We start from the raw sequence: 13,502 nt of genomic DNA on the forward strand, positions 1-13,502 counted from the left end.
GGTTAATTGTGTGATGACCTTCAGCTGCTCAGCTTGTGCAGCCTCCGATTAGTAATTGCAAGGGTTGTGTGCCTATATGTGCATGTAGCAGAGCTGTGTGTATGTAATAGTATAAAGTAATCAGTCGCAGAATCCTTTTAATAATCCTTAAAGTTCAGAACATTAGTTTAAAGTAAAAATACTGTTCTTGTACACCACTAGGACACTGGAGTGCAATTTTGAAAAAAAAAATCTTTGGAAATGATGAATCTGTTGTAAACAACTGGAAACACATCCATAATGGTATGGAAAGGGAGGAAAAAGTGTAAATTAATCCCATATGACGTATTATGTACCAGTGACGCGATAGTATGTCATATGCGGTCGGCCGTGCATAGCGGTCACGGACGACTGCTGACACATTAACCCCCGGAACACTGCGATCAAACATGATCGCAGCGTTCCAGCGGCATAGGGAAGCATTGCACAGGGAGGGGGCTCCATGCGTGCTTCCCTGAGACCCTCGGAGCAACGCGATTGCTCAGAGGGTACAGGCTCCGGAGCCAAATTGACCGCGGGGCTCCTTCCGGGTCCTGCAGGGAGGGAGGTGGCTTACCAAGTGCCTGCTCAGAGCAAGCGCTGGTAAGCCTGCAGCCCTGCCTGTCAGATCGCTGATCTGACAGTGCTCTGCAAAGTGTCAGATCAGCGATCTGACCCTATAACATAATGCCCCCCACCCCTCCCCCCACCCCGGCAATGTTATAAAGTTAAAAAAAATTCACATGTGTATAAAAAAAACAAAAAAAAATATTGTTCCCATAAATACATTTCTTCATCTTAAAAAAAAATAAATAAAAGTACCCGTATTTAGTATCGCCGCGTCTGTAACGACCCAACCTATAAAACTCATTATTTAGCCCCTTCAGTGAACACCGTAAAAGAGGCAAAAAACGCTTTATAATCATACCCCTGAACAAAAAGTGAAATAACACGCAATCAAAAATACGGATATAAATAACCATGGTACCGCTGAAAACGTCATCTTGTCCTGCAAAAAATGAGCCGCCATACAGCATCAGTGAAAAAAAGTTATAGTCCTCAGAATAATGCGATGCAAAAATAATTATTTTTTCTATAAAATAGTTTTTATCGTATAAAAGCGCCAAAACATAAAAAAAGATATAAATGAGGTATCGCTGTAATCGTACTGACCCAAAGAACAAAACTGCTTTATCAATTTTACCAAACGTGGAACGGTATAAACGCTCCCCCTAAAAGAAATTAATGAATAGCTGGTTTTTGGTCATTCTGCCTCACAAAAATTGGAATAAAAAGCGATCAAAAAATGTAACATGCCCGAAAATAGTACCAATAAAAACGTCAACTCGTCCCGCAAAAAACAAGACCTAACATGACTCTGTGGACCAAAAAATTGAAAAATTATAGCTACTATTTTTTGCAATAAAAAGCGTCTTTTAGTGTGTGACAGCTGCCAATCATAAAAATCCACTAAAAAGCCCGCTTTGGGCTGGGGTTGGGCTTTGGGCTGGGGTTGGGCTTTGGGCTGGGGTTGGGCTGGGGTTGAAGTTAGTGTTGGGGATAGTGTTAGGGTTAGGGTTGGGGCTACAGTTGGGGGTTGGGGCTAAAGTAAGGGTTAGGGTTTGGATTACATTTACGGTTGGGATTAGGGTTAGGGGTGTGGTTGGGATTAGTGTTAGGGATGTGTTGGATTTAGGGGTGTGTTGGGTTAGGGGTGTGGTTAGGGGCGTGTTTGGGTTTAGGGTTAAGGGTGTGTTTGGGTTTAGGGTGTGTTTGGGTTTAGGGTGTGTTTGGGTTTCAGTTAGAATTGGGGGGTTTCCACTGTTTAGGCACATCTCCAAGCGAGACATGGCGTCCGATCTTTCTGCCAATTCTGCATTGAAAAGTAAAACACTGCTCCTTCCCTTCCGAGCTCTCCTGTGTACCCAAACAGGGGTTTACCCCAACATATGGGGTATCATCATACTCAGAACAAATTTGACTGCAACTTTTGGGGTCCAATGTCTCTTGTTACCCTTGGGAAAATAAAAAACTGGGGGCTAAAAAATAATTTTTGTGGAAAAAAAAAATTTTCACGGCTCTGCGTTATAAATTGTAGTGAAACATTTGGGGGTTCAAAGCTTTCACAACACATCTAGATAAGATCCTTAGGGGGTCTACTTTACAAAATTGTCACTTGTGGGGGTTTCAATGTTTAGGTACATCAGGGGCTCTCCAAACGCAACATGGTGTCCCATCTCAATTCCAGTCAATTTTGCATTGAAAAGTCAAATGGCGCTCCTTCCGAGCTCTGCCATGCGCCCAAATAGTGGTTTACACCCACATATGGGGTATCTGCGTACTCAGGACAAATTGTACAACAACTTTTGGGGTCCATTTTCTCCTGTTACCCTTGGTAAAATAAAACAAATTGGAGCTGAAGTTAATTTTTTGTGAAAAAAGTTACCGTAAATGTTCAATTTTTTAAAACATTCCAAAAATTCCTGTGAAACACCTAAAAGGTTAATAAACTTCTTGAATGTGGTTTTGAGCACCTTGAGGGGTACAGTTTTTAGAATGGTGTCACACTTGGGTATTTTCTATCATATAGACCCCTCAAAATGACTTCAAATGTGATGTGGTCCCTAAAAAAAAAAAAAATGGTGTTATAAAAATGAAATTGCTTGTCAACTTTTAACCCTTATAACTCCCTAACAAAAAAATATTTTGGTTCCAAAATTGTGCTGATGTAAAGTAGACATGTAAGAAATGTTATTTATTAACCCCTTCATGACCCAGCCTATTTTGACCTTAAAGACCTTGCCGTTTTTTGCAATTCTGACCAGTGTCCCTTTATGAGGTAATAACTCAGGAACGCTTCAACGGATCCTAGCGGTTCTGAGATGGTTTTTTCGTGACATATTGGGCTTCATGTTAGTGGTAAATTTAGGTCAATAAATTATGCGTTTATTTGTGATAAAAACGGAAATTTGCGAAAATTTTGAAAATTTCGCAATTTTCACATTTTGAATTTTTATTCTGTTAAACCAGAGAGTTATGTGACACAAAATAGTTAATAAATAACATTTCCCACATGTTTACTTTACATCAGCACAATTTTGGAAACAAAATTTTTTTTTGCTAGGAAGTTATAAGGGTTAAAATTTGACCAGCGATTTCTCATTTTTACAACGAAATTTACAAAACCATTTTTTTAGGGACCACCTCACATTTGAAGTCAGTTTGAGGGGTCTATATGGCTGTAAATACCCAAAAGTGACACCATTCTAAAAACTGCACCCCTCAAGGTACTCAAAACCACATTCCAGAAGTTTATTAACCCTTCAGGTGCTTCACAGCAGCAGAAGCAACATGGAAGGAAAAAATGAACATTTAACTTTTTAGTCACAAAAATTATCTTTTAGCAACAATTTTTTTATTTTCCCAATGGTAAAAGGAGAAACTGAACCACGTAAGTTGTTGTCCAATTTGTCCTGAGTACGCTGATACCTCATATGTGGGGGTAAACCACTGTTTGGGCGCACTGCAGAGCTTAGAAGGGAAGGAGCGCCATTTGACTTTTTGAATCAAAAATTGGCTCCACTCTTTAGCGGACACCATGTCACGTTTAGAGAGCCCCCGTGTGCCTATAAATTGGAGCTCCCCCACAAGTGACCCCATTTTGGAAACTAGAACCCCCAAGGAACTTATTTAAATGCCTAGTGAGCACTTTAAACCCTCAGGTGCTTCACAAATTGATCTGTAAAAATGAAAAAGTACTTTTTTTTTTCACAAAAAAATTCTTTTCGCCTCAATTTTTTCATTATCACATGGGCAATAAGATAAAATGGATCATAAAATTTGTTGGGCAATTTCTCCTGAGTACACCGATACCTCATATGTGGGGGTAAACCACTGTTTGGGCACTCGGCAGGGCTCGGAAGGGAAGGCGCGCCATTTGACTTTTTGAATGGAAAATTAGCTCCAATTGTTAGCGGACACCATGTCGCGTTTGGAGAGCCCCTGTGTGCCTAAACATTGGAGCTCCCCCACAAGTGACCCCATTTTGGAAACTAGACCCCCCAAGGAACTTATCTAGATGCATATTGAGCCCTTTAAACCCCCAGGTGCTTCACAGAAGTTTATAACGCAGAGCCATGAAAATAAAAATAATTTTTCTATCCTCAAAAATGATTGTTTAGCCTGGAATTTCCTATTTTGCCAAGGGTAATAGGAGAAATTGGACCCCAAATGTTGTTGTCCAGTTTGTCCTGAGTACGCTGATACCCCATATGTGGGGGTAAACCACTGTTTGGGCGCACGGCAGGGCTCGGAAGGGAAGGCACGCCATTTGGCTTTTTAAATGGAAAATTAGCTCCAATCATTAGCGGACACCATGTCACGTTTGGAGAGCCCCTGTGTGCCTAAACTTTGGAGATCCCCCAGAAATGACCCCATTTTGGAAACTAGTCCACCAAAGGAACTAATCTAGATGTGTGGTGAGGACTTTGAACCCCCAAGTGCTTCACAGAAGTTTATAACGCAGAGCCATGAAAATTAAAAAAAAAAATTATTTTCTCAAAAATGATCTTTTAGCCTGCAATTTTTTATTTTCCCAAGGGTAACAGGAGAAATTTGACCCCAAAAGTTGTCCAGTTTCTCCTGAGTACGCTGATACCCCATATGTGGGGGTAAACCACTGTTTGGGCACATGCCGGGGCTCGGAAGTGAAGTAGTGACGTTTTGAAATGCAGACTTTGATGGAATGCTCTGTGGGCGTCACGTTGCGTTTGCAGAGCCCCTGATGTGGCTTAACAGTAGAAACCCCCCACAAGTGACCCCATTTTGGAAACTAGACCCCGAAAGGAACTTATCTAGATGTGTGGTGAGCACTTTGAACCCCCAAGTGCTTCACAGAAGTTTATAATGCAGAGCCGTGAAAATAATAAATACGTTTTCTTTCCTCAAAAATAATTATTTAGCCCAGAATTTTTTAATTTTCCCAAGGGTTACAGGAGAAATTGGACCCCAAAAGTTGTTGTTCAGTTTCTCCTGAGTACGCTGATACCCCATGTGTGGAGGTAAACCACTGTTTGGGCACACGTCGGGGCTCAGAAGGGAAGTAGTGACTTTTGAAATGCAGACTTTGATGGAATGGTCTGCGGGCGTCACGTTGCGTTTGCAGAGCCCCTGGTGTGCCTAAACAGTAGAAACCCCCCACAAGTGACCCCATTTTAGAAACTAGACCCCCCAAGGAACTTATCTAGATATGTGGTGAGCACTTTGAACTCCCAAGTGCTTCACAGACGTTTACAACGTAGAGCCGTGAAAATAATAAATCATTTTTCTTTCCTCAAAAATGATGTTTTAGCAAGCATTTTTTTATTTTCACAAGGGTAACAGGAGAAATTGGACCCCAGTAATTGTTGCGCAGTTTATCCTGAGTATGCTGGTACCCCATATGTGGGGGTAAACCACTGTTTGGGCACACGTCAAGGCTCGGAATTGAGGGAGCACCATTTGACTTTTTGAATACGAGATTGGCTGGAATCAATGGTGGCGCCATGTTGCGTTTGGAGACCCCTGATGTGCCTAAACAGTGGTAACCCCTCAATTCTACCTCCAACACTAACCCCAATACACCCCTAACCCTAATCCCAACTGTAGCCATAACCCTAATCACAACCCTAACCCCAACACACCCCTAACCACACCCCTAACCACAACCCTAACCCCAACACACCCCTAACCCTAACCACAACCCTAATTCCAACTGTAGCCCTAACCCTAATCACAGCCCTAACCCTAATCACAGCCCTAACCCCAACACACCCCTAACCCTAATCCCAACTGTAGCCATAACCCTAACCACAACACACCCCTAACCACAACCCTAATTCCAACCCTAACCCTAAGGCTATGTGCCCACGTTGCGGATTCGTGTGAGATTTTTCAGCATTTTTGAAAAATCCACGTGTAAAAGGCACTGCGTTTATCTGCGGATTTTCCGTGGATTTCCAGTGTTTTTTGTGCGGATTTCACCTGCGGATACCTATTGAGGAACAGGTGTAAAACGCTGCGGAATCCGCACAAAGAATTGACATGCTGCGGAAAATACAACGCAGCGTTCCCGCGCGGTATTTTCCGCACCATGGGCACAGCGGATTTGGTTTCCATATGTTTACATGGTACTGTAAACCTGATGGAACATTGCTGCGAATCCGCAGCGGCCAATCCGCTGCGGATCCGCAGCCAAATCCGCACCGTGTGCACATGGCCTAATTCTAAAGGTATGTGCACACGCTGCGGAAAACGCTGCGGATCCGCAGCAGTTTCCCATGAGTTTACCGTTCAATGTAAACCTATGGGAAACAAAAATCGCTGTACACGCTGCGGAAAAACTGCACGGAAACGCAGCGGTTTACATTCCGCAGCATGTCACTGGGGAAAACCACTGGGTAAATCTGACAGGGAGAAGGACTTGGGGATCCTAGTTAATGATAAACTTACCTGGAGCAGCCAGTGCCAGGCAGCAGCTGCCAAGGCAAACAGGATCATGTGGTGCATTAAAAGAGGTCTGGATACACATGATGAGAGCATTATACTGCCTCTGTACAAATCCCTAGTTAGACCGCACATGGAGTACTGTGTCCAGTTTTGGGCACCGGTGCTCAGGAAGGATATAATGGAACTAGAGAGAGTACAAAGGAGGGCAACAAAATTAATAAAGGGGATGGGAGAACTACAATACCCAGATAGATTAGCGAAATTAGGATTATTTAGTCTAGAAAAAAGACGACTGAGGGGCGATCTAATAACCATGTATAAGTATATAAGGGGACAATACAAATATCTCGCTGAGGATCTGTTTATACCAAGGAAGGTGACGGGCACAAGGGGGCATTCTTTGCGTCTGGAGGAGAGAAGGTTTTTCCACCAACATAGAAGAGGATTCTTTACTGTTAGGGCAGTGAGAATCTGGAATTGCTTGCCTGAGGAGGTGGTGATGGCGAACTCAGTCGAGGGGTTCAAGAGAGGCCTGGATGTCTTCCTGGAGCAGAACAATATTGTATCATACAATTATTAGGTTCTGTAGAAGGACGTAGATCTGGGTATTTATTATGATGGAATATAGGCTGAACTGGATGGACAAATGTCTTTTTTCGGCCTTACTAACTATGTTACTATGTTACTTCTTTGTGCGGATTCCGCAGCGGTTTTACAACTGCTCAAATAGAAAATCGCAGTTGTAAAACCGCAGTGAAATGCGCAGAAAAAACACGGTAAATCCGCCATAAATCCGCAGCGGTTTAGCACTGCGGATTTATCAAATCCGCAGCGGAAAAATCCGCAGAGGACCAGAATACGTGTGCACATACCGAAACCCTAACCCTACCCCTAACCCTACCCCTAACCCTACCCCTAACCCTACCCCTAACCCTACCCCTAACCCTACCCCTATTCTAACATTAGTGGGAAAAAAAAAATTCTCTATTTTTTTTATTGTCCCTACCTATGGGGGTGACAAAGGGGGGGCGTCATTTATTATTTTTTTTTATTTTGATCACTGAGATAGATTATATCTCAGTGATCAAAATGCACTTTGGAACGAATCTGCCGGCCGGCAGATTCGGCGGGCACACTGCGCATGCGCCCGCCATTTTGGAAGATGGCGGCGCCCGGGGAGAAGACGGACGGACCCCGGCAGGATCGGTAAGTATGATAGGGTGGGGGGGAGCACGGGGGGGGGATCGGAGCGCGGGAGGGGTGGAACGGAGCACGGGGGGGTGGAACGGAGCACGGAGGGGGGTGGATCGGAGTGCAGGGGGGGGGGGGTGATCGGAGCACGGGGGGGGTGATTGAAGCACGGGGGGAGCGGACAAGAGCACGGGGGGGGAGCGGAGCACAGGACAGAGGGGAGCCGGAGCAGTGTACTGGACAGATCGGGGGGCTGGGGGGGCGATCGGTGGGGTGGGGGCACATTAATGTTTCCAGCCATGGCCGATGATATTGCAGCATCGGCCATGGCTGGATTGTAATATTTCACCCATTATAATAGGTGAAATATTACAAATCGCTCTGATTGGCAGTTTCACTTTCAACAGCCAATCAGAGCGATCGTAGCCACGAGGGGGTGAAGCCACCCCCCCTGGGCTAAACTACCACTCCCCCTGTCCTTGCAGATCGGGTGAAATGGGAGTTAACCCTTTCACCCGGCCTGCAGGGACGCGATCTTTCCATGACGCCACATAGGCGTCATGGGTCGGATTGGCACCGACTTTCATGACGCCTACGTGGCATCAAAGGTCGGGAAGGGGTTAAGTATGTTGTGTGACCTCTCTGTGATTTAAGGGCATAAGAATTCAAAGTTGGAAAATTGTGAAATTTTAAAAATTTCTGCCAAATTTCAGTTTTTTTCACAAATAAACGCAGGTAATATCAAATTTTACCACTATCATGAAGTACAATATGTCACGAGAAAACAATGTCAGAATCATCAGGATCCATTGAAGCGTTCCAGAGTTATAACCTCATAAAGGGACAGTGGTCAGAATTGTAAAAATTGGCCCGGTCATTAACATGCAAACCACCCTTGAGGCTTAAGGGATTAAAAGGATTGGGCACAGAAATAAGCTACTGTATTTTCTGGTGTATAAGACTACTTTTTAACCCTTGAAAATCTTCTCAAAAGTCGGGTGTCGTCTTATACGCCAGGTGTCGTCTTATAGGGCAGGTGTGGAGTAATCTGCGGTCGCCGCATATTGTGGGGGGAGCGACCCCAATGACAAGGAGAGGGGGCACCTCACCGGGAAGTTGTAAGTGAAGCAGAGGCAGAGAAGGAGATAATAGGATACAAGGGCGAGCCAGATGAGTGAAAGAGTGTTTTTCTAGGCACAGCACTGCTCTCTTATTTGCATACCCCTGGCATCCCAGACGCTGACAGTTTGCTTCACTTACACCTTCCTGGTGAGGCGCTCCCTCACCTCGTCATCGGGACCACTCCCCTTCACTATATACTTCGACCGCAGATTGCTCCACACCCACCCTATAAGACGACACCCAGCATATAAGACAACCCCCGACTTTACCCCCGTCTTATACGCCGGAAAATACGGTAGTAAAAAAATGTGATATCGAATTGGGGCCAGATTGACAGTGATTTTATTCAGCTCTTTTGGTTGCAGTTTCTAAGGCACAATTGCTTATGAAGAACGGTTTCTAAATAAAGAATGATTCTGTTCTTGCGTCAGTCCTTACCCTGTGATTTAATGGATCTGTAAGTAAAATTGAGCTGAAGTGGTCAGTAGAAAAGTATTCTCTTGAGTAGCTAAGTGCAGTTAGGGTACCGTCACACTATACGATTTACCTACGATCACGACCAGCGATATGACCTGGCCGTGATCGTAGGTAAATCGTAGTGTGGTCGCTGGGGAGCTGTCACACAGACAGCTCTCCAGCGACCAACGATGCCGAGGTCCCTGGGTAACCAGGGTAAACATCGGGTAACTAAGCGCAGGACCGCGCTTAGTTACCCGATGTTTACCCTGGTTACAAGCGTTAAACTAAAAAAAAACAAACAGCACATACTTACATTCTGGTGTCCGTCAGGTCCCTTGCAGTCTGCTTCCCTCTGCTTCCCGCACTCAGACTGCCGGCCGTAAAGTGAAAGTGAAAGCACAGCCGCTGTGCTGTGCTTTCACTTTACGGCCGGCAGTCACAGTGCGGGAAGCAGACGGCAAGGGACCTGACGGACACCAGAATGTAAGTATGTGCTGTTTGTTTTTTTTTAGTTTAACGCTTGTAACCAGGGTAAACATCGGGTAACTAAGCGCGGTCCTGCGCTTAGTTACCCGATGTTTACCCTGGTTACAAGCGAACGCATCGCTGGATCGCATCGCTAGATCGCTAGATCGAAAGAAAGTTCCATACGATCTGCTACGACGTACGATTCTCAGCAGGATCCCTGATCGCTGCTGTGTGTCAGACACAGCGATATCGTAACGATATCGCTGGAACGTCACGAATCGTACCGTCGTAGCGATCGAAATGTTAGTGTGACGGTACCCTTAATCTAGTTCGCCAGCATGTTGGGGCACTCCAGGTCAAGGATGCGTCACGCAGTGTAGGATGTTGACACTGTTTGGTGACTGTCTGGAGATAGAATTTAAAGGGACACTGTCACCTGAATTTGGAGGGAACAATCTTCAGCCATGGAGGCGGGGTTTTGGGGTTTTTGATTCACCCTTTCCTTACCCGCTGGCTGCATGCTGGCTACAATATTGGATTGAAGTTCATTCTCTGTCCTCCGTAGTACATGCCTGCATAAGACAATCTTGCCTTGTGCAGGCGTGTACTATAATTCAGTGATTTACTTTGATTTGACAGGATTTTATCTACTGTTTATCTGCAAGAAACAGCTTTGTGTTACAGGGTCGAAGCGCCCAATCACCATACAGTGGTTCTTGAAAGCTTTGTGAACCCTTCAGAATGTTGCATATTTCAGCATAAATTTGACCTAAAACCGCATCGGATTTTCACACAAATCCTAAAAATAAAGGATAACAAACACAAGTAAAAAAAAAAATCAGACTTGATCTTTTTTTTTTTTTATTCAGAAAAAATGATCCAGTATCGCACATCTGTGCTTAACAAAATTGTGTGATACTTTCAGTATCTGATATGACCTTCAAAACTGCTTGGTGGATTTTTAGCCCAATTCCTCCCTACTAAACTACTTCAACTCTGATGATGGGTTTTCTTACTTCAGGTCCTTCCACAACATTTCTATTGGATTAAGATCAAAGGTAACTTATTACTATTCTTTACTGCAAAAGGTAACTTATTTGTCCTCTTTTAACCTTCCTTTTGTAGAATTACTTCTATGCTTTGGGTTGTTTATGCAGAAATATGTAAAATTCTGTAGGGATCACAAACTTTGAAGCAGTATTGTTTGTGTCTAGTGCGGAGACCTGGAGACTGAGATTAGCAATGACTTGGGTGAGAATGTCTCACTATAAAGGAGACCGAGACTTTGATCACTATTTTGAGACACGGAGTAAAACCCATAATGTAATCCACAACTGTGGTAGAAACATCTGGCCATGGTAAGGCTCCAACCTAATTACATGGTGCTTTAAGTGGAGTTCTTTTATTTGTAGGCTACAGACCTCAGTATTGGAGGAACAGATGGGGGAATTCTCGTTCTGCTTTGTTTTTTAAGTCAAACATTTTGTGGGTTTCTTTTTTTCTGTCTCAACTTATGTTCATCCTTTCATGTATCTGAGAGTAATGCCGAAACATTTGAGAGAAAAAAGGGGTTGCCACTACGTTTCATTGATTGCTTACCCTTAAGATGGACTAGATCAGTATCTGACACTGGACACCTCTGTCGATAAGCTGTTATCAGCACCAACGAGAAGTTCTCGAATACTGCCGAAAAACGGCAGCTCAATTTGCCATCACTAGATCCTCTTGACAAGGGTTTAAATCTGTAGTCCTGGCAGCAGCCTCTATTGAAATGATGGAGCTGGTTTTTTCTGTCAGCGTCTGAGAACTTTTTGCTGCTGCTGGTACATCTGATCAGGGTGCCGGGTGTCGCACCTCCACCTATCAGATATTGATGGTGTATCATAATAAAAAACAAATAGTGGCCAAATTCTAAATACATGGTTTTTTTTTTACACTGACTCTTTGGGAAAATGTACATGTCCCTATCCTTTCAGATGCCACTGAATCAGGATAAACCTTTTTTTTTTTTTCTTTGTGTTTTACAGTGCCCTTAAAGATAGCCGTTTTCCCCCAATGACGAGGGATGAGCTGCCACGGCTATTCTGCTCAGTGTCTCTGCTTACAAATTTTGAAGATGTATGTGATTACTTGGACTGGGAGGTAAGAGATTAAAAAATAAAGATTTTATCCTCTTCCAAAATAACAAAATAACTTGTATATGAGAATCTTTCACCAGAAAATGACTTATTAGTTAAATCTGGATTTTACATTTTGTGTATGTAATTCTTTTGATATTTCCTCAAATCAAAATTTTCCATTTTTACACTGGCCACTAAGACGAATATCTGACTCGTACTTCCTGTTCTGTACAGAATAACTTCAGAAGCCTCATTCATCACATTGAATGGGTATTACCTCGATGTACAGTAGATAACAGAAGTAATAGACTATCACCCTATTAGATCCTAACGTTAATGTGTGAGGAACAGCAATTAGGAGTTCAATATTATCGCATAGTAGCCAGTGTGAACATTTTCTATTTTTCTTTTTAAACATGTATAGTACTATGAAAAATAAAACAAAAAAAAGATTCCTCCCAGAATGGTGCCGCTCCTGATTTTTTTAATACTGTTACTTCTGCACTGACAAAATGTTGACACCTCACTGGATGTTGATCCCAGCAGCACACGGGGCATCACTGAGGTGCGCCAGGAGACAATTATTTTATTTTTTTTATTTTTCAGACCTTTTAGGGCCCCTGAAGTAATAAGGGTTTTATATCCTGGATGCACATTCCCTTTTAAATGAATTTTGGTTTATATTGTCCCAGATGCGTTACTTGGTCTGCTCTGGCAGGACACTTACAGGTCCTTCTCAAAAAATTAGCATATAGTGTTAAATTTCATTATTTACCATAATGTAATGATTACAATTAAACTTTCATATATTATAGATTCATTATCCACCAACTGAAATTTGTCAGGTCTTTTATTGTTTTAATACTGATGATTTTGGCATACAACTCCTGATAACCCAAAAAACCTGTCTCAATAAATTAGCATATCAAGAAAAGGTTCTCTAAACGACCTATTACCCTAATCTTCTGAATCAACTAATTAACTCTAAACACATGCAAAAGATACCTGAGGCTTTTATAAACTCCCTGCCTGGTTCATTACTCAAAACCCCCATCATGGGTAAGACTAGCGACCTGACAGATGTCAAGAAGGCCATCATTGACACCCTCAAGCAGGAGGGTAAGACCCAGAAAGAAATTTCTCAACAAATAGGCTGTTCCCAGAGTGCTGTATCAAGGCACCTCAATGGTAAGTCTGTTGGAAGGAAACAATGTGGCAGAAAACGCTGTACAACGAGAAGAGGAGACCGGACCCTGAGGAAGATTGTGGAGAAGGACCGATTCCAGACCTTGGGGAACCTGAGGAAGCAGTGGAATGAGTCTGGTGTGGAAACATCCAGAGCCACCGTGCACAGGCGTGTGCAGGAAATGGGCTACAGGTGCCGCATTCCCCAGGTAAAGCCACTTTTGAGCTACAGAGAAGCAGCACTGGACCTTTGCTAAGTGGTCCCAAGTACTTTTTTCTGATGAAAGCAAATTTTGCATGTCATTCGGAAATCAAGGTGCCAGAGTCTGGAGGAAGACTGGGGAGAAGGAAATGCCAAAATGCCTGAAGTCCAGTGTCAAGTACCCACAGTCAGTGATGGTGTGGGGTGCCATGTCAGCTGCTGGTGTTGGTCCACTGTGTTTCATCAAGGGC

At 43.4% G+C, this 13,502-nt stretch overlaps 1 protein-coding gene across 2 annotated transcripts in view; it reads left to right on the plus strand.

Moving 5' to 3' along the window:
* The window catches only part of AMMECR1 (AMMECR nuclear protein 1), a 345,797-nt gene that overhangs the window by 300,913 nt on the left and 31,382 nt on the right, over positions 1-13,502 (plus strand). For both annotated transcript variants that reach the window (XM_069747131.1, XM_069747132.1), the window contains one exon: positions 11,772-11,886. In XM_069747131.1, the coding sequence (XP_069603232.1) occupies positions 11,772-11,886 (115 nt within the window). The remainder of the gene's footprint in view (positions 1-11,771; positions 11,887-13,502) is intronic.

The sequence above is a fragment of the Ranitomeya imitator genome, chromosome 2, assembly GCF_032444005.1.
Source record: "Ranitomeya imitator isolate aRanImi1 chromosome 2, aRanImi1.pri, whole genome shotgun sequence".
Classification (NCBI taxonomy): domain Eukaryota; kingdom Metazoa; phylum Chordata; class Amphibia; order Anura; family Dendrobatidae; genus Ranitomeya; species Ranitomeya imitator.